We start from the raw sequence: 21,804 nt of genomic DNA, 5'->3' as shown, positions 1-21,804 counted from the left end.
CAGAAGTCACAGCTTAGAATAATAATACTCATTGTGTTGGAGTATTAATGACTTTAGGTAGTGCTGAAGAAAGTGCTGCACAGTTGAGAAAGTTTTGGGTGGTCTCTAGCTAGGTAGCTTTTTTTTATTTTTGCAAGGTTTTATAAAAGATATATTATATATTTTCTTATAAATGAACTATGACAAAAAGGTCAGGCTATATGTATGTTGCCAATAGTTTCTATTTAAAATACCATTAAATCTGTGGATCTTAAATCTTAAATTTGTGGAGGACTTTTTTGTTTGGTTTTAATTTTGTATAATGCAGGCCTAGGAAAGGTGCGGCTCTCCTGCTGTAGTGAATCCAACCACAGTCGGAGAACGGCAGGATGCCCACCTCTGGTATAATGTTTGTAGAAGCGAGTACTTGCCTGCTGTGTAATGAGATGATGCCCCATCTACCCCTCTGACTAGTGGTTCTGTGGTCTTCCCATCACTCAGAACCCCACCTTTTCCATTATACAGACACCTGAATATTTAATTATTCAGGCTTTGGTCTCGATACTTTGATTCGGATGAAAGATGTCTGGTTAGGTGACCTCGCATGACCTAGACACGCTCGGGTGAAGTCGGCAAACGAAACATCTTAAACCTGATTTGAAAATTCTCCACATTAAAATTTGTGGTTTATTTTACCTGCTCACCCTTTGGTGGGTTAGGAAGTACCAAATGTCTAAAGTTATCTGAGGACCTGGCTGCATACACTGAGTGCAGTAGGGATATAGGCCATTGGTTAAAGGATACGTCAGACTTTCCGTTGTCTGTGAAATGACAAACGCAGATGTATCTGCTTTCCTACTAAAATTTTGAGTTCTGTCTGTAGATGTAAAAAAATGGATGAAATGCACAGACCTTATCTAGACTAGAAAGACAAATCATTGTAATTAGGAGAACATGTACAAGCCAAAACCTAAAGGTGGGAAAGGCCCTTGTGTAACAGGTCTGCATTTAAAGTATCATTTGTAGACCCTGGAAGATGATGCGATTGTACAATAATTAAATGCATGTTAGACCTCCCTTTATGTACAAAAAGCATTCACAAAAACGGCAACACAACTAGTCCCTAAACGGGCCCGCTGAATGGCCGCTTTCTTACAGGATAAATACGTGCTTGTCATCGCTGGTAAATTGCATAGAAGATAAAGGGATCTCCTTTCAGCACTGAAAAGGAAGAAAAGGCCTAATTTCTGTAGTTTACATTTAAACCGCTGTACACAGGATACACTATCTCTTTCACCCCAACTAATTCTGCTTTTTCTTTTTTTATCCCTCTCTCCCCCTTTTGTTTGTCTGACCCTTGATGTTTGGAAACTGCAGAACTCTGTTTGGAAACAAGATCAAGTCGGTGGCCAGGAACGCTTTCTCAGGCTTGGGGGCCCTGGAGCACCTGTGAGTATCCCATCATGCACTGCGTTTTATAGCGGGCTGCCAAAAGTAGCTGCTTGAGAGGTCTGCAAGCAATTTAATAGCGTCTTTGTAAGCTGAGAAGCTCGTCCATTTGAGCAGACCAGCTGCTTCCTTCTCATTATAAGTCAGCTTCAACTTTGGCCTCTTGTTGTGCCAGGAAAGGGGTTTGGAGAACATATGGCAAATTTGGGTGCATTTTTTTTTTTTATATTTTATTCCGTGATTACTATGAGAAAAGAGAACACTTGACTAATTCTCTGGGTTTACATGCTCTTCAGCATAGTCCGTTATTTGGGCGCACACATATAGACACTCGTTTGTTTTCTTTCCCCCGCTATGAGGGATTGAAGAGCAGAAAGCACACAACCCCGGCTATCACACAAGTGCGACATCTTGAGTTTTGCTCGGTCTGACTGCAACAAGCTGTTTGTATGCAGCAAACTTGGCTGGAGAAGAGGGATTTTTTTTTTATTTTGTTTCCTCTCCTTCCCCGAAGACTATAAATGCTTAAAGTACTGAATCAGCACTTGTTTCCTTTATAAATTAAATGCAGCCTGGACAGTATATCCCCAGGATAATAAGACTTTACTGCAATTTGTTGTTCTGATCTATTTTTTTTTTTATGTATATACTTGTGTTTTTGTGTGTTTTTTTATTTTTTTACAAAATTTATGGAAACTATTTTAATCCTATTGTTTTTTAGGCTCCAGGTACAAAGTACTATTTGATTTTAGAGTTTCCTGATGTCTTGTAGTGTGTGTGTGTGTGTGTGTGTGTGTGTGTGTGTGTGTGTGTGTGTGTGTGTGTGTGTGTGTGTGTGTGTGTTATATATTTATTTATTTTTCTCTTGTGTGGATTGTAGGCTAAACTTTTTCTTTTTCCGGGCAGGGACCTTGGTGGCAACGCCATGCGGTCAGTGCAGGCTGAGGCGTTTGGAGAAATGAAGATGTTGAAAGAGCTGTAAGTTCTAATAAAGCGCTCCACGGCGCAGCGCGAATCACTGTTCTGGTGGTGAGAGTGTTAAATGATGTCACATGGCCCTTAACCCATTAATAGACCGTCATTGACAAGGTAGACAGCGGGAGTGTAGGCTCATGCCTACAGTGTTTGCATTCGCATAGTCACGGCAGATGGCAATAACGGTTAAAGTTCACTTGTTGACGACTCATGGTGGAAGTACCCATTTTGTGGGCGGGACTAATATTCGTGAGATGTTGGCCTATCAAACCACTGGAAACTAGCAAAATTGCTGAGGCAGTTTGGCAATACCAGCAATATCAAAATGGCGTCCTCCACAGTGTGTGCACTTAAAGTACTTTTCGTTTCACCTATAAAGGGAAGTTTTTATTTCTTTAGAAGTAAGAAAATCTGTCATTTTGAAATCTTCAGAACATTAAAGAAATTGGAAAGAAGGATTTAAGGCTTAGAAATAATTCACACAGGAGAATAATAATAATATAGGGCCTAATTCATTAAGGAACGTAAGCAAGAAATTCCTTACTTAAGTCTCCTGGACCAAACCATGTTAAAATGCAAGGGGTGAAAATTAGTTTTCTATTTTGCACATAAGTTAAATAATGACTGTTTTTTCATGCAGCACACAAATACTTGATAGCTTATTTGTACACTGAAATTTTAAGTTGATATTTATGTGCTACATGACAGTATTTAACTTGTGTGCAAAATAGAAAACTAATTTTCACCCCTTGCATTTTAACATGGTTTGGTCCAGGAGACTTAAGTAAGAAATTTCTTGCCTAAGTTCCTTAATGAATCAGGCCCATATTCCTTATCTAAGCAGGCCCAATTAGTGTCGGGCTGTCGTTCAGTTGAAGGGAATGGAATCCGGAGCTGTTTGAAGTGCCTGAGTTGTACACTTGTCTCTTGTCCAGATACATCAATAGCGAGAACTTCTTGTGCGATTGTCATCTCAAGTGGCTCCCTCCATGGCTGACGAACAGGAAGCTGCAGTCCAATGTGAACGCCGTCTGTGCCCATCCAGAGTCCTTACAGAACAAGAGTATTTTCAGCGTTGTGGCACGGAGCTTTGTGTGTGGTAAGATGCGCTTTAAAACGTATTTTATGACATTATTTTGAGATGAATGAAAGAAATCAGATTTTGAGAGGTTTTTTTTGGTTGCGTTCAGCGGCATCAAAATGCTTCTCGGACGTACACATCTGCTTTTCTGCATAGGGGATAATGCTCCTTATCTTGCGGTGCCATTTATCGCTGCTTTTTGATATTGCTGAAAAAAAAATCTCAAATCCCTAGAACAGACGTGTGTGTGTGTGTGTGTATATATGTATATGTGTATATATATATATATATATATATATATAGAGTCCGCGGGGTATATTTATTAAACTGTGGGTTTGAAAAAGTGGAGATGTTGCCTATAGCAACCAATCGGATTCTAGCTGTCATTTTGTAGAATGTACTAAATAGAATTTGGTTGCTACAGGCAACATCTCCACTTTTTTTTCAAACCCCCAGTTTAGTAAATCTAGCCCCATGTGTAAGAACCCTAAGAGAAATGGTAAGCTAGCTTTCTAAAGAAACCATTCTGTACACTAATATATAATTATATAGAAGTATAAACAGTGATCTTAGTCTGAATACACATCTGCCAGTTATTTCACTTAATAATTCAACAAGGTGTCTTGTTTACTACTCTGGGTGGTTTGGCAGTCTTAGTTTGGAACAAACCCTTGTGACTTGTGTCCCTTGTCCACACTTGAGCACAGTGCAATAAAATACTCAGTAATGCATAAGTGCGAGAGTTTATAGAGAAGCTTGCACAGGCCATAGGCGTCGGACAGTGTGTCCTGTGCGCTAGTTGCAGAACCACACACATTATTGACATTAGAACGGTGGAAAGGGCGTGTTTTTAGAGGCGGTTGTTGCTTTGAGGAAGGATATACCGCCACCTACGCCACGAAAATGGTTGAATTTTGCATGCGCTCTGAACTGATGGAGATTGAATTATTTTTTGTATGTGTTTTTTGAACCTTGGCACATTTCTAAGGACAAGCTCAGAGTTTCTTTTGTTTTTTTTTTGTTTTTTTCTAAAAAGCTTTAAACACAAAAATCTGTAATAAACAGAGTTCCAGTAAGTCCTCACTCATGAGTAAATGAAGCTAAACCGAGCAGCAGCTTAGGAGACAGGAAGTTTATAACTTAATGAAATAAGTGGTTTTAAAGTGGTGGGAGATTGGACCTTCCTGTATTATTTATTTATACTTGTGCACAGTGCTCCTCCTTAGATTTTTCCGCTTGCAAACCTAGGCGCACTTCCAGCACGCTTCCTAAATGAGATCCACGGTTGTCCGATACACACACAATTCTTGGAAGGAAAACCATGCATTTAGAAGTCTTATTTACTTTTTTTATTTTAAAAATGTTCAGTAAAACACTTGCGTGTGAGGCGTTATTTGCAGCATGTTGGCTAGCTGAAGTAGTACATAAACTTTTTTAAGTGGGTTGTTCACAGTATGTCCTGTCCCCTTCGTGTAACAACGTAGCTTGACCACACGCTGCTTATCTGAAGGTAGACATTGCAGTTCAGGAAGCAGCAGGACCCAATCCCTCCAGTCAATTTATTCTGATATATTGAGACTAGATCTATAGAATCCTTCAGTTTTGTGAACTGCAGCAGCTGCCTTCAGATATGCAGTGTGGTCCTACTGATGGCTTCAGGTGGCAGCAGGACCCCCTCGCCGTACCAGTTTTCTAAATGAGGGGTGACAGCTGGACCCCCTCGCCGTACCAGTTTTCTAAATGAGGGGTGACAGCTGGACCCCCTCGCCGTACCAGTTTTCTAAATGAAGGGTGACAGCTGGACCCCCTCGCCGTACCAGTTTTCTAAATGAGGGGTACAGGCTAGAATAAACAAATGTAGAAGTGGACAACCAATTGGTCAAGTCACCATTCACATGGTAGAGTACTGGGTTGATATTTAAAAAAAAAAAAAAGCATCACCCAGACATAGGAGTACCTTCCTTTTGACTTTTTCAGCTGCACTAGAATACCTCCTTTTATTAACCTAGCATAGATAGCCCAGGCGTGCGGTCACCCGTAGTTACTCAATCCAAATGCTGCATGTGCACGTATGAGAGATTGCAGCATTTGTAAAAAAAAACAGAAGCAGATATTTGGGCCTCCACACCGCAATCAGATGACTGTATCTCCAGCCCACCCTTGTACCAGGCATCTGGATAATAGACAAGCATCAGAAACTCCTGTAAGGACACATATGTGTGTAACATGTGTTGCTTTCTGCTCACACCCAAATCCAAATATTTCCCTGCTTTGTGGTCCAGCTGGCCCTCAATAACAGACAGCTGAAAACACAACCCCCCCCCCCCCACAGCACCGAAGTAACAACAAAAGGTTTCCATAAAACAAGGTACTCCAAGATCAAGCTCAATTATAGATGTTTTGTTTTAGATAGGTACGTGGCTTGGAACGTTTTGCGTTGCTTATTTAGTTTACTGATTTGTGCATTCCAGCAGAGGAACTTGGAAAAATAGAAATTCGTCATCTTGTGTGTTTTAAACTCTCCACATGTGGCAGAGGGGAAAGTCTTCTCCTGGATTACAGGGAGCAGCACGGAGGCCGATGGCCGGAAGTCTTTTGTGTGATCGAGATAGGAGATGTAGCCATTAGCTGTTTTATTTAAAGGTTCAAAGGCACCGCCAACTATTACAAATACCTTATAATTCTAATGAAACAAATGCATTTGTTAATAATAATCTCGAAAATACCCTCTAATGAAGCCAAGAACTCAGAGATAATGAGGATCTTATGTAGAGTTGAGCCCTAAACATAATAAGGAAAAGAAGCGAGCAATAGAGCACATTAAGGTGTGTCCGGTTGGACATCTCATAGCTGGCATCGGTAGTACATGGGTCAGGCTCACGTCAGGAGCAACACGTGTGTGTAGTTGCGCCCCATGATGGAGCAGAGACTGTATGTGAAAGTTACACTATGGCATACTTGCCAACCTCTGACAAGTGAATTCCGAGAGATCCCAAGCAGCGGGCGTGGCTGGAGGGCGGGGCACGCTCAATTGTCATTTTGGCCCCACCTCCGTGATGGAAACGTCATTTTGACGTGAGGGGCGGGGTCAAAATTGTGCGATTCACTGCAAATCGCGTCATTTTGGCAGGTAAATTCCGGTATGCGGGATACTTGCCTGCTCTCCCAGGAGACTATCCAGATTTCGGGAGTCTCCTGGACAGTCCGAGAGAGTTGGTAAGTATGCACTATGCTAGGTGTACAGAATATAATAATGTTATATACACAGACAGAATAGTGTCTTCACCCTGTCACTAAAAACCATCTAAAATGTATTTAAATAAAAACCTCTATTTTGCCCTTTATCAAGCTTCTTTCCTGCCATAGACCAGATAGACATCCGTTCAGTAATGAGAATAGACATAGGCCACACTAGTGATATAAGTACCGTCAGTGGGAGCGGTCAGTCCGCAATCAGCCAATCAGAAGCGTCGTCGTCATGGAGTCTCCACCAGCCCTGTAGCACCCGCAAGAAAGACAACCTCTTGACGGGTGTAAATGTGTCTACGTCTAGGTCTGCTTCAGTTGCAAATTTGTGAACACGTCCTTCAGCCTGTGCTGGACGCCCCTCCTCTCCCCTTCCCCTTCTCGAAGCGTAAGAATTAATGGCGAGATGCATTATGTGTGCGCACATGAACAGTGTGGAAACGTATATTTCATGCAACATATGTCCAGCTCGAACACGAGTTCTGGAGTGTTAAGTTAAACTCCATTGTTAAAGTGATTGGCTGTTTTTCTTCCTCCTTGTATTCATTACACAAATTGGGGTATTCAATTGTTAGCGAGATCCCCGGAAAAACGAGAGCTCAAAATATATTAGTGATAATACGGTAATATGCGCGTAAATACCGTTAATACGGTAGTTTACTCGCTGAATTTCATCTCGCAGCTCAGGGAGCTGCGAGATGAAATTCAGCGAGTAATTACCGTATTAACGCTAATATTTATAGAGCGCTCGTTTTCCGGGGATCTCGCTAACAATTGAATACCCCCCAAAGAGTCAGTATTTCCCTCTGCAGTTCAGCCTGGATCACAGAGAAGGGTAGATCATCCCAATTGTCGATGATTCCCAAACAAAGAAAAAATAACCCAATTTATATGAGCACACTTCTAAGGGAGAAAAAAATGAAATTAAAAATATATAACTACATGAAATTTTGTCCCCTAATGTAAATACAATCATTCCACCAGCATCTGTTTATTTTAAAACTAATAATTTGTTTTAGCTTTCACTGCGGGCTGGAACAGATTCCAAACCTCACTTTAAAACCAAAATAACTTTATGCAGTAGCCATTTACTTCCACCACATAGCGATTGGGATGAAAATAGGACCTAGCAGTCGGGGTGGGGTGGGGTGGGGGGTGGGGGGAGGGGGGGGGGGGGTGATTCAGGAGACAGATTTTCTTGTTAGATTCCTGAAGTGTATCTCAACTTGTAACTGCTTTAGGCAACCTGGTGGCTATCCAGCCGTTGTGGAACTACACATCCCAGCACCCCCGTTTTGTATTTCCCTCTGCTGAGCCACGGATTGGCAAATTTTTCTAAAAGCGAAACTAATGTTTATGTTTCGGACATAATGGCTACAGTGTTACCTTGACCTTAGTTGCCAGTGGATGGAATATTAGATGATGTTTGAAGAATGTTACCGAAAAAGTGGATGTTCATTAAAAACATTTGTTTATCCCTGATTGGTTTCCTAGATGATCTACCGAAGCCACACATCACCGTGCAGCCGGAGAAGACCATGGCGGTGGTCGGAAAGGACATCCGCTTTGCCTGTTCCGCCGCTAGCAGCAGCAGCACCCCCATGACCTTTGTCTGGAAGAAAGACAACGAGATCTTGCCTAATCCAGAAATGGAGAACTTTGCCAACGTGAAGGAGAAGGATGGGGATGTCATGGTTTACACCACCCTCCTGCACTTGCGCAACGTGACGTTTGAACACGAGGGCCAGTACCAGTGCATCATCACCAACCACTTTGGTTCCACTTACTCCAACAAAGCCGGATTGATTGTAAACGGTGAGTGAGAATCCCGTTGGGTCAGTGACCATTATCCATCGGGCCACAATGAACATTATAACAAGGTTTCTATCATGATTCCCTCAATCTACAGCGTTGCTTTTATAAGTAAACGTTAACGCTTATTGCTTCATAGAAGCTGCTGTTTTTCAACCCTAAAGCCTATTTGCATTTGCTATTTGGGTTTTTAAATGCAAAACGGATGCAAACACCTTTTAATGTGCGTCCATGAGTGCGTTTGAGGTCACCCAGTCTTTCCAAGTGCGTTCACTTGCGGTAAAGGCAAGTGACTGGTGCAAACAGCAGTTGGGGAAGATTTGGTGGTACAGTGACGCTCCTGAACATGACTAGTGACGCGAGTGGGTATGGGGTCATTGGAAACCATGGGTTCCATTTTCAGACCTGTCTACATGCATTGTATTAGCGATAAAAAAAAAACTACTACAATGCACCACATTAATGTCTGTGACTGAGACCCTAAAGGAGGTGTCGCTTTTCACACTAGTGCTTTTCAAGGATCTGCTCAAATTTTAAATAATTTCAATTGGAGTATTTTATCATTCTTACCATTTTAATGGTAGAAATGACCTAGTTTAATTTGTAGCAATTAGATGCTGTACTTTAGGGGGCAGATTCAAATGACCGTGTTACTCTCAAGAGTAACGCGTCCCACACACTATTACTACGGTAATTTCAACGCGGATTTGCAAGCAGAAATCAGAGTTAAGATTCCTGTATTAACTGTGCGCAGGTGGTCGATTGAATCTGTCCCAAGATATGGAGTACAAAGTGCTCGTGTGACACTACCATAATACTGCAGAGATTTGCAAATCTTTAGTTGGAAATGTCCACTTTTATTTTTAAGAACATCCCCCATTTAATATATGATGGAGTATACAGGTTGACCTTTAGCCTCTACATATACTGTGCTACTTATTGTATCCTATGTTTGATTACAGTTCTGCCATCTTTCATCAAAACCCCAAGCGATAACTCCATAAGGACGGGCACCACTGCCAGGCTAGAGTGCGCGGCAGATGGACACCCCACCCCAGAGATCGCCTGGCAGAAGGACGGGGGCACGGACTTCCCTGCAGCCAGAGAACGACGCATGCACGTCATGCCCGACGACCATGTGTTCTTCATCACAGATGTGAAGATTGAGGATATGGGCGTATACAGTTGCACCGCGCAGAACTCTGCCGGATCCGTTTCTGCGAACGCATCATTAAGCATCCTCGGTAAGTGCCAGGAAACTCCTAGTAAAAGAAAAACTCTCTGTACAATATTTGTAGCATTCACTGATTGGTTTTTGTGGCTTTGTATTTTCAGAGATGCCGTTTTTGGCGCATCCTCTAGAGGACCGCACAGTTTCTGCCGGGTCTACATTAGCGCTACAGTGCAAAGCCAGCGGCAGCCCCCCGCCTCGGATCACGTGGCTGAAAGGAGACGAGCCCCTGGTTATGACAGAGAGGCATCATTTTACTGCGGGGAACCAGTTCCTCATAATACGCAATGTAGTCCAGGAGGATGCTGGGAAATATACCTGTGAAATGTCCAACACCCTTGGGACGGAACGCGCTTACAGCCAAGTCAGCATTTTCCCCATGTCCGGCTGTGTATCTGAATCCAGCAAGATGGAAGGGACCATGACGTTTGGCATCATCACCATCGCCGTAGTGTGCAGCATAGTTCTGACGTCCCTGGTGTGGGTGTGTATTATCTACCAGACCAGGAAGAAAAGCGAGGAATACAGCGTCACCAACACCGGTAACTTCTATCCCCTTGTTTAATGTGTCTAATCTCAAATTGATGCCTTTCATACAGACATTATTATTGCGTGCTCATCACCTGCACACACTGGAGGCGGCCATTTTTTGGTAGAGCGAGTAGGAAACAGTTGGTGACATCACTGAGGCATAATAATGGCTGAATATTGGTCCAGACAACAAAATGGCTGCCTCTATGATGTGTAGTTGGCAGCCACTTTAACTGTCATAACAACCAATGTTTTAGGTTCTTATCCATAGGAATAGTGTGTCCCCATTCTCTTCTTTTTGCAAACCGAGAAACAGATTTTGTTGGCAGATAAGAACCACTTGGCCCATCTGGTCTGCCCAATTTTTAACTTATGGCAACCTCAAACCCTATTTGATCCTTATGTCTTTACTGCTCTACTGTATCGGCCTCTACCACCTCTGATGGGAGGCTATTCCACTTATCCACTACCCTTTCTGTGAAGTTATATTTCCTCTGAACCTACTCCCCCCAGTCTCCGTACATGTCCTCGTGTTCTAATACTACTTTTCTTCCTTTGAAGAATGTTTCCCTCCTGCACCTTGTTAAAACCCCTGATATATTTGGCGCAGAGAAGGGAATGGGGGGACATGATAGAAAGTTTCAAACTAGACATATTAAGATCTTTTAGTCTTTCCGGGTAAGTTTTGTGCTGTAGACCATGCACCATTTTAGTTGCCCTTCTTTGTACAGTCTCTAATGTATTTATATCCTTCTGGGGATACGGCCTCCAGAACTGTACACAGTATTCTAGATGAGGCCGTAGCAATGACCTATACAGTGGTATTATTACTTCTTTTATTCTGCTACCGATTCCTCTCCCTATGTAACCAAGCATCTGATTTGCCGTCCTCATTGCTTTCTTACCTATTGTATACTAGTATTGTACTAACCATTGTCTTGTACTGGTCCCCTGTCTCCTATTCATTCAATTTAAACCATAAATACTTACGTTTTACATGTTGGAATTATTCTGCCAAAAATGTCACAGGCTGTATTTTAAAAACCAAAAAGTATGACCTTTCCTCAGCACAAAGCTACATTAGCAGGGCCCATTTTTCTTACTAAATAACTAGATGAGTATTTGGATGGATTCTCACTGGCATTATGGAGGGACGACCAGCAAAGCAAAGACAACGGGACAATTTTGTGCCAACGTCTTGAATTCATTAAGCTGACAAGAACTTTTAAAAAACATAAGATCACTTTTCAAGTAAATCATTGTTTATTCAGTGGTTTGAACGCTCTCTCTGGGGCTGTTTATACAAATAAGCGCCAGGATTCAGGGGCAGCGGATTTGGTCAGTGTAATTAGTTTGTGGTTGTACTGAAAATTCTGGCTCCGTTCGTTCTGCCAGTCAAACTGCTGGCGAAATATAGAAATACAAGTTGTTTTGTCTGTTTGTGAAGCAGAGTAACTGGAAAACATTTTTATGTTCTATTTTTTCAGATGAAACCATTGTGCCCCCAGATGTTCCCAGTTATCTATCATCGCAAGGTATGTTATAGAAACACACAAGGATTGGGAGCTTGTCCCTATAGCCTCTGATGAGTGAATGTTACTGTGTTATTATAATGGGCATTACCCTTCCTCAGCCAAAGACCTAGCAGTAGATTTACTAAACTATCTTAAAAAGAAAAGTTGAGGTGTCTCCCATAGCAACCAATCAGATTCTAGCTATCACTTTCTGTAATGCACTAGATGATAGCTAGGTTCTGATTGGTTGCTATGGGAAACACCAACTTTTCTTTTTTAGGTTTGATAAATCTGCTCCTTAGAGTTAAATGGCTTTATAGTATAATTTATGAGTAACTTACTGAATTACATGGTTTATAGCAGCGTGATATGTAAAACATCTACATGCAACATTTATATGGGGTACCTGCCTTCAGGGAAGCCGCCATACTTGGAAATGGTACCTTTTTTTAAAAAAAGGTTTGATTTATTGAATCGTAAATTATTATTCGGAAATAATAACACTTGGGGGCATATTCAATTAGCTTTCGGATTCGCGGTAACGCGCCGGAACAGCCGCGAAACGTAATACAGATTACCGCAATAACGTGGATTTTCGTTCGCAGCCCATAGGGTTGCGTACGAAAATCCGCGTTAATGCGGTACCGTGATACCCGCAAGAACGCGCACTTTTCGCGGTAACGCGCGTTACCGCGAATCGGAAAGCTAATTGAATATGCCCCTTGGTGTTTAACTTCCTGCCCACTCACTCACGCTGCTAACCTAAGTTCAGCGTACGTTCTTTGGTTTGGTTTCAACCAATCCTGCCATCCCCCAGTCCCTGTTCAAGTAGAGCGCTATTACAGATCAATGGACGGAGAGTCCCCTCAACGCTGAGGTGGTTCTTGCATTCAGGTGGCGCCCCCTATCTCCCTATATGGAGGCAGCAGGATGGATTAGTAACACTAGGTAACCATGCAGCAGGATAGGATGAGTGACAGATTGGTCTCTTGTTCCAGGTATATGCTCTAATGACGGGACCGGGGACACCGATGTGGAGGGCTGCAACGTGGGGTACAGACAACCAAGGCTCTGCGTAGGATGTAACTCGGATGAGCCTTGTAAGACAGCGGATGGATTGTTCAGTACAGATAATACAGGTATATAGAAAAATGTATTTATTAATACTGTTTTCTGGGGCGTTACTACAGAGCGACATTTGCGTCATCTATAATCTTCATTTAATGGTTTCTTCACCACCGGTATCGGATAAAGATGGAGATGTGGCATGTGTGCAAGTTAAAAATAAATAAAATGTCTTGTTCTTCCGTCCTTCTAGGCTACGGCTGTCCGGTTGTATGTACAGACTGCTTGGAAGGTCGCGCTATGTACAGCAAAGACACAGACTATTGTGCGCAGACATTGCCGACTATAGACTATTCATACGAAAAGCCAAAAAGCGTCCATGACCATTACCAGAACGGCATTGACCATTCTAGGCTATCAAATTGTCACCAAAACATTGGGACGATAAACTACAACAAAATGGACGGCTGTGAACTGGTGTATCCAAGCAACCACGAGAGGGACCCTCTCTTCAGCAAACCGCAGTCCCACATATTGGTTTCTGATGCACAAGGTACAGTACACCTTCAGTTTATACGTTGTATACATTCGTTTTTTTGTTTAACAAAAAAAAAACCCCCATAATATTACTATTCTAAATTATATTATACAAATATGTAATTTTGGTATGCAAAGCTGAGCTCTTTGTATGCTTTCCTTGCCAAATTGTACTTACTTTATTTATTAGCGGCTGGGAAACTGGGGCGCACAGTGACTTGTGTGGTAGCCTAGCTCCACGTGAGATGTCCGATAATTCAATCGGTACATTTATGGATAATACCGTAAACCCAACGCTGGTCCTATATTGATCTCTGACAGGCTGTGATCCGTCCACTTGGCCCAAGCATTAGATCCCTCCAAATTGTCCATCTATCCCAGGTGCCTGGCCCTGGTTCCTTAGGCTCCAGCTGTAACGTGATTTAAACTGAAGTTTCCCTAAAGTGTCATTGCTATTCACCACTGAGCGCCTTCTCACGCCTATCTCATTAACCAAATACTCATTAATATCTTTACAGGTTCACATCTGGAGCCATTAATCAGGTCACCCGAAACGGGGACATTTCACCACCCCCCACCGGACTGTTTTCTACAGCAAACCTCATACATAACTGATTGTGTACCCGAGGGTACAGCCAAACAGACTGCGCTATCTAACGGCCACGCCGTATCCCCATCACCGACTGACCACAGACCGTACTACGGATCCAGCGATTCAAAATGATTGCTGCGTGCAATGAAGAAATAGGACTTTTGATTTTTGCACTGATCCGGCACAGATCCTTCTACCTCAACTACCTTTTTTAGGGGTAAAAAGAAAAGAAAAATGAGGTATGAATCAAACACTTTTGTGGGGGGGAAAAAAAAATCCCACATGATCATCGCTGGGACAAACGTACATTACGAACTTCTAATATAAGTGTTGGTAGCTCAAACGTTGAATTGCATTCGCGGCACAAAAATGCAAGAGACTTGTAAGTAGTGACACAGAAAATGTATTTGATACATATGTACATAAGAGTTTTCATAAATATATATATATAAATATGTAAATATCTAAACTAGATATAAATATATACTTATATGTTTTACAGAGTCTATTTTAATTGTTAGTGCACGAATAACACTCTAACAGCTGTGAAATGTGTCACTGGTTTAAAAACATCATGTGGTGAAGAATGAATTAGGTGCCTTATTGTATAATATGACGTGGGTTCATTTAATGTGTGCGGAGTGGAGCTGGATAAAAACCTTTCTCTGTGTGCAGGATTTTAAGGTGTGTGTTTACTAGAAAACTTATCTCATGCTTGCCAACTCCCCTGGTCTATCTGGGAGAATCCTAAACTTTGGGGAGAGTAGGCCACTCTCCCGAATATCGCAGCACCTCCCTTGTGATGGGGGTGGTGCAGGGTTTAATGCCGCGTCTTACGTCATCGTGGATCTGCACCTTGCTGTGCGATGGTGCAGGGTCGCGATGATGCAAATCGTGTTGTCTCTTTGGACTTTTCTCTCCCCGAGTTTCTCCCTGTAGGCAAATATGAGTTATCTATAGTCTTTTCCATGTGGGATGAAGTCCTTTTAAAGTTGAACCCCACAACTGGAAAACACTTCATTTAAACTGGTTATTTATTCATAGGCTGAATGGATATTTTAAACGTTCATTGGTTCTACAGTCGTTTGCTGACTACAGGGGGATTCGCTAAGAACGTCTGACGGTTCTGTGCTGTATATACGAAGAGTAAAGCTTTCACAGAAATATGGCTGCATGTAGTGAGCAAACTGCCATTTCTAAAGTATCCCAAAAAGGGACCTTGTTCTGTTTATGGGGGTGTACATTTCTCCCATACAAAACTAGGCTTGGGTACAGCTAGTTCTTTAGTAAGCTAAATGTTAGTCACTGGTCAGTATGGATAGGCCATGCCAGTATGTAGCAACACAATATGTTACCTACAGCCGTTTGCACAAACCTTGATTTTTAATAAAAGAAAAGGGTAATTGTACTTGGCGTTCTATTTGTATCTTCATCAGAATAATAATCGGGGGGAACATTGAAGAAATGTAACATTTATGTAGTAAACCTTCCTTCCAAGTCCAACTAGTATTCAATTTCAATGACCCTAAATTAGTTACTATGACAGGAAAGCTCAATGAGATGAAGAGTAGGGTAAAATTTTGGGTGCACGATGTCCCCCTCCCATCCTGGACCCACCTCCCTATGATGTAGATGATGGCCCTATATGCCTGGAGCCCTGCATTGTTCGGGAGATACTTGGAGAACATTATAAACAAGTTGCGCAGTGTAGGATTGATGTTTGGAAGCTGATGAGCCCCAGGCGGTGGTATCTCTTAAAGAGACATGCTAGGAATTGGGGACACAATCTTCTTTTGGGAGTGGGGATTCCAGTTACGGAAAATATTTTTTTTTTTCTCCTTTTAAAATAATGATCTTTTCAAAGATTTTATTTGTAAATGCACGACTCTAGGGCTGAGGAACGAATGAGACTTCTGCTTAATGGTACGTTAGCTGCTCACACTGTAAATAGCATGAATTTGCACTTTCTGGACATCTAGCTCTATGTATGTATACCGAGTGCCAACATCTCTGACCACCTCTATACATATACCCTTTAAAAGGGGTTTAATCGTGGACAGTGAGACCTAAAGCCATGAGTTGTACAACTTCTAGGAAACCTCTAATGTCAAGTGAACGTACATCCACTAACATTGCTGTGATTATTTTTTTGTTGTAACTTTCTTTATAGCATAATGTGAATTGATTTTTCTCTTTCCCCTTTTGTCAACATTTGTTCCCCTGCTGTGCATTACGACAAGAGGAAGAATAAGAACTCTAGTTTCAGTACGGTCTTCCATGTTGCCTCTCTTTTAAGGGATGTTTCAATCCAAATGGCTTGCAGTATATTAATATAGGAGGTTTCGCTATTAGGCATTTTCCTTTCAGTACATAGACAGGTTTCAATCATTTGATGGTAGCAGGATATTATTGGGTGCAAAGAGAACCGTTTTATGCTGTAAGCCCGAGGTGTTGGATTTCACAGCTGGGGAGCATGCTGGGAGTGGTAGTTCTATAAACATGATGTAATCTACTGCAACAAGACATTCATTACAATTTGTCTAACAGGTGCTAGACTGAGATAAATAATGGAGCTGTTGCCATAGGTTACAGCAGTGGTGGAACGCTGTGATTATCTGGTGTTTACAATAGCATGTATTACATATCTGACCACACAGGGTGCACCTCTGGCTTACAGTTCAATTATGGTTATTTGCCTGACAATATTGACGTTTGTTTTGTTTTTTTAAAGAAATATGTTGACTGAAAGGTTTATTTGCATTACATTTCATCAGATAAAAGGCATTTTGATGATTCTTTGTTTTCTCGTAATTTACCCTTTTTACTTTGTTGGCATGTACGTGTCTTCACGTGTCACTGTATCTAGTCATGCCTATGACATGCAGCACAAATATCATCTTGCCAAATAGGACCAGTATATGAGGGCAAAAGTAAATGTCACCGGTATGAAGTATTTTACAGAAAGAAGTCTCTTCCACTAGTTACATTTTAGCCCCGATTCAGGTATCGATATAAAAAATAAAATTAATTTTAGGGACAGATTCAGTGATGAGAGATGTGTTGTTGGAACCTCGTCTGAGGCACCTCTGCGGGATGTTCGCACCACATAGAGGTGCGAGCAAAAAACAATCAGATATCGGTACCAGAATTGCTGGTAGGGCCCAGATTAACCCCTCAAGAGAGGTTTCCACAGGACAATACTTGGACCCCTTCGACTGCTTTAAGCCTTAGATATGTATCCGAAGTGAGAGGTTTAAGTTTTGCTATGGCAACCACCGAGTTTTTATGTGGAGACAGGGCGGCCATTTTGAAAGCTGTGAAGTACGACGACAAGTTGTAAAAATGTCTGTTTATAAGCTGAACAAAACTTACCCATAGGATTTCCATGAATGTTTTTTTGAAATATTACAGGTTTTTAGAATAACAAGTTATGTGGCCTGTTTTTAAGTTTTTTTTACTTTAGTGTTTTCCTAGAGAAGCCTAGTTCATTGACTGACAATATAGGGGCACTAATTTGTTTGGGTCAGTAACAACCTGCACTGACTACAGTTAATCGGAATATTTAGGCTGATTCTTTGACGTCCCACGCGTTAGGCTTACAAAAGGAAAAGTGGGTGTTGCCATAGCAACCCGATTCTACCCATCATTTTATAGTGTGCGCTGGACAAGTGATAGCTAGAATCTGATTGGTTGATACGGGCAACACCTCCAATCAGATTCTTGCTATCACTTTTCCAGCGCACTCTATAAAATGATGGGTAGAATCGGGTTGCTATGGCGACACCCACTTTTGCTTTAGTAAATCTACGCCCAGAGGTTTTGACAGCAAAGCGCCATTTTATTGCTATCGCAATTCGCATCACATAAGTGAGCCTATATGTTTCATTATAGAAAATACCATTACCAGACACTAAAAACATGAACAAAGTATTACTAGGCCCTAGGCTGCTGTAGTAAAACTGTACTTAACCAGTTTCTTCAATTCTAGAAAGACATTTATTTTTTAAGCTAAAGCACATTTGCCACATTTAGCCATATTTTTTTTTCCGGTGGGATAGTTAATGTGATTACTTCCAAAAACTATAGGAAAATGCTGCTTCTGAGAGGCAATGTGAACAGGAAGTATTACTTGTGTACAGTTATTTATTTATAGAAAATGTGGTACAATGCACATTGAAAAATATTGAAGTTACTGACAAATGGCATTGAAGTGTCTTTACTAAAATGATTGTTATAATGCGGGAAAGCTTTTTTTTTGTTGCTGAAAAATAAAACTACAGAAAATAAATGGTGTGCTTGTCTCTTTAATAAGACCTAATGAGTATATTGTGTTGTGTGTACGCTGCACTATTGGAACTTCGCACTCTCGGAACAATCGTAGACATCTTTTTAAATGGTTAAATTTTGCATGTTTTATTAGCTAAAAATATTATTCATCTTTGATTACTGGCATATGTGGTTAGCACTTGTGCTTCGCAGCACTGGGGTCATGAGTTCGATTCCCGACCATGGCCTTATCTGTGTGGAGTTTGTATGTTCTCCCCGTGTGTGCGTGGGTTTCCTCCAGGTGCTCCGGTTTCCTCTCACACTCCAAAAACATACTGGTAGGTTAATTGGCTGCTAACAAAAATTGACCCTAGTCTCTACCTCTCTGTCTGTCTGTGTGTGTGTGAGTGTGTGTCTATATTAGGGAATTTAGACTGTAAGCTCCAATGGGGCAGGGACTGATGTGAGTGAGTTCTCTGTACAGCGCTGCGGAATTAGTGGCGCTATATAAATAAATGATGATGATGATATTGTTTAAATCTTAAAAAATATAACTAGTCACGGGACAGGTTATGGATAGAACGAAAATTGAATAAATCTGATTTAATATTAAAATATTATATTCATCAGTTTAACTGTACATATAATTAGAGGTTCATTTAACATTAACAGGAAATTCTTTATAAACGTACAGGAGCTTTTTCTTACCTTGGAAAGGTCTTATTCAAGTCATCATTGTTGGCCAAGGCAGAAAACGTTCATTGTATTTGTTTGAGCCATCTATAGGAAGACAAGTTCTCACAATACTTCCTCCGAGGGTAATCCAGAGTGGAGTGCACAGAATTAACATATCAATCAAAAAAAATAGATCTCATATTTGGCGTTTTTAGTTAATTTTATGCAACATTTACCCATTGTCTTTTTTGTAAACTTTGGACCACTTCCTGTCCGTGCGTTGCATGCAATTGCTAAAAAATAAAAATTCCATCTCCTATTAAAGTCGCGTTTTTTTTTGTTTTTTTACAGAAAAGACAACTCGTTGTTTAAATATTTGTTGCAGCTGACAAAATAGCGAGTGTAGCCAAGCCCTAACTGGCACACTTGTGACAATTGGGTACATACCAAAACTATGTCCGGGTTCCTCTAAGTTTGGCAACCAGGTTATAAAGTGCTATGGGCTGCACTAAATGAAGGCTAGGCTAAGCGGCTAGTAAAGTTTCATGGTATGAATGCTACTAGATTCTAGATTTAAAAAGCTTGTCAGAAATTCTACAAATACCAAAATGTCTATCTGTGTTCAAAGACGTGAGCTGTGAAGAACCCTGTTTAAATTCTTGAGAGCTTAAGCAGAAGAAATTCCAAAAATGCTGAGGTGACTGACAAGACCGTGTATTATTACCAGGAGTGCTCGGAGGAAATGGGTCTATATACTGGCCGAGATCAATAAATAGTGTATATCAAAACACTTAAGACCTAAAAAAAAAAAATTGACAATGTATACATTGTACGGGACTTTTTAATCTGCATTTATTCATCCGGGTGACAGGAGGTATGCTGCATGTTCCGACAAGATAAAATAACACTAGTGGTCATAATATCACAGAAAATTGTCCTAGCGGAGACGGGGACAGGGCAGAAGCAAAGAGCTCAATATTCACCAAAGAACAAACCATTCTCCCAAAAATCAAGGAAATTAGTTTTTTTGTAATTGTTTTTCCCCATATTTTCCCCATATTTGCCCTGTCTGTACCTAGATTTAAAAAATACCATCATACCTTTCCCATCTGGAGCTTGGAACTGTCTAAGGTAATACTGAATAATAAGTAGATACATTTTGCCGAAAAAAATAATATAATAATGAAATGTTCATCTCACACATATAGGGGGAGATTCAATTCACCTTTACAGATTTGAGTCCGTGTGGAACGGCCACGGAGACACATTGCCCCGATGTTATGGTAGGAATCTACATTCATTTTTTCCCCCCCAAAGAGGTGCGCAGAAAAAGGAGTACTGACATAATGGCCGACAATCTCACTTGGAAGAGGCGACGACATTGTGTTATATGCATGACCTTTAGTGGTTCTTACCCTTCGAAAGAAACTGATCAGCACAAAACAGAATGTCTCCATAAGTAACAAGCCATAAGTTTGGATTCTAACTTGAATAAGTCAACCATTTCTCTTTAAAAATCTCTTATTTAATTGGCATCTGGAGCACAGAGATTCATTTCATCAAACACTTGATAAAAAAACACTGTAAATGCTGAAATAAACAGTAATTTCTTACAACGACAGTCTCCTTAGGGCTGATGCTGCCATCGTTCTTTACAAAGATGAAACTAATGACGGATGTGATTCCTGGTGACTGGGCGCCAAATGTACGAATGGAGACGTTCAAGTCATGTTTGTTCCATGTTTATATAGGGAAGGACACGCGTGATATAAGAGGTTTTGCTTTTAAAATGTAAAGTATTGTCTTTGTCTGAGATTGTTCTGGTTTCACCTGGATAAAGGATCTGTTACCTGCCACGTGTCGTAGATTGCAGTAACAGAGGGACGGGCCGCCTGAATTTCTCAGACAGAATAAGATCTGACGGTCTGGGTTCTGTTAAACTTTCTCCCTGTGATTTTGTTGGGTCCATAATGTCCTGGTATAAACCTGTGAAGTATAACTTGCTGCTGATTACACGCCTTGTACCAGCCTCCTTTTTGTAAGTTGCGCTCGGAGTTTTCACAGAAGCAAACTGCGCACTTCGTCATAAGCCCCGAGGAAGATGAAACCTCCGAGGCTGATTGCCGTCATTCTAGGGATGATGCCGGCAAATAATCTGCACAATAAAGGACAGTCAGATTAGAGGAGTTCTCAACATTAACCTGTACTCATCACTCACACAGTGGGGGCTGCCATTTTGGTTAACTTGTGGGCTCTATCATTATTATCCTTTATTTATAGACCACCACATATGGTCCGCAGCACCGACAGAGGGCAAAAAATGATATGGTATTACAGGATAATAAAATATAACTCCCCTAAATGCCTAAATGTGCAAGGTGAAACCTGTACCCATGAGCAGGGGTGCGGCTAATGGGATCAGAGCCATGGATAGGTGTGAAGACTATGGAAGAGACGAATCAAGGGGTAGAGAGCCAAACAGGAGGGGTGCAGTGTAGCCGAAGTCATAGGTAATGAGAACAGGAGGGTAGAGAAACATGTGACCCAAGGGGGTGAGACAGGGTAAGGGGATCTAGAAATCAGAAAGGAGGGGTTGAAGCAAAAGTGGGTGAGATGAAGGATGACAAGAGGGTGAGGTATACTGCATAGGGGAATGGTAGGCATTAATGAACCGGTGGGTTTTCAAGGAGCGTTTGAAGGCTAGGAAGATAATCTGATAGATGGAGAAGTGAGACATGGGTACCAGAGGGAAGGTGAGGCGCCATTCATTGGCCGACAGGAGAGGGAGTATGTATTGTGATGTAAGGATATATACACACATATACCAAAGTTAACTAGATCCCTAATGATT

General features: G+C 41.3%; 2 protein-coding genes across 2 annotated transcripts in view; one reads left to right on the top strand and one right to left on the bottom strand.

Moving 5' to 3' along the window:
* Positions 1–18,300, top strand: part of LRIG1 (leucine rich repeats and immunoglobulin like domains 1) — a 77,068-nt gene extending 58,768 nt beyond the window's left edge. Inside the window, exons 9-18 of the mRNA XM_075183402.1 lie at positions 1,357–1,428; positions 2,335–2,406; positions 3,339–3,502; positions 8,225–8,545; positions 9,505–9,786; positions 9,878–10,315; positions 11,792–11,839; positions 12,817–12,957; positions 13,137–13,436; positions 13,939–18,300. Coding sequence (XP_075039503.1) covers positions 1,357–1,428; positions 2,335–2,406; positions 3,339–3,502; positions 8,225–8,545; positions 9,505–9,786; positions 9,878–10,315; positions 11,792–11,839; positions 12,817–12,957; positions 13,137–13,436; positions 13,939–14,144 — 2,044 coding nt within the window. The 3' untranslated portion in view covers positions 14,145–18,300. The remainder of the gene's footprint in view (positions 1–1,356; positions 1,429–2,334; positions 2,407–3,338; positions 3,503–8,224; positions 8,546–9,504; positions 9,787–9,877; positions 10,316–11,791; positions 11,840–12,816; positions 12,958–13,136; positions 13,437–13,938) is intronic.
* A 2,123-nt stretch (positions 18,301–20,423) lies between these two features.
* The window catches only part of SLC25A26 (solute carrier family 25 member 26), a 122,257-nt gene continuing 120,876 nt past the window's right edge, over positions 20,424–21,804 (bottom strand). The window contains exon 10 of the mRNA XM_075183400.1: positions 20,424–21,108. Within this exon, the coding sequence (XP_075039501.1) occupies positions 21,012–21,108 (97 nt within the window). The 3' untranslated portion in view covers positions 20,424–21,011. The remainder of the gene's footprint in view (positions 21,109–21,804) is intronic.

Source organism: Mixophyes fleayi, chromosome 8, assembly GCF_038048845.1.
Source record: "Mixophyes fleayi isolate aMixFle1 chromosome 8, aMixFle1.hap1, whole genome shotgun sequence".
Lineage (NCBI taxonomy): Eukaryota > Metazoa > Chordata > Amphibia > Anura > Limnodynastidae > Mixophyes > Mixophyes fleayi.
The sequence above is the reverse complement of the archived record's forward strand: the minus strand, read 5'-3'. Positions and strand labels throughout refer to the sequence as shown.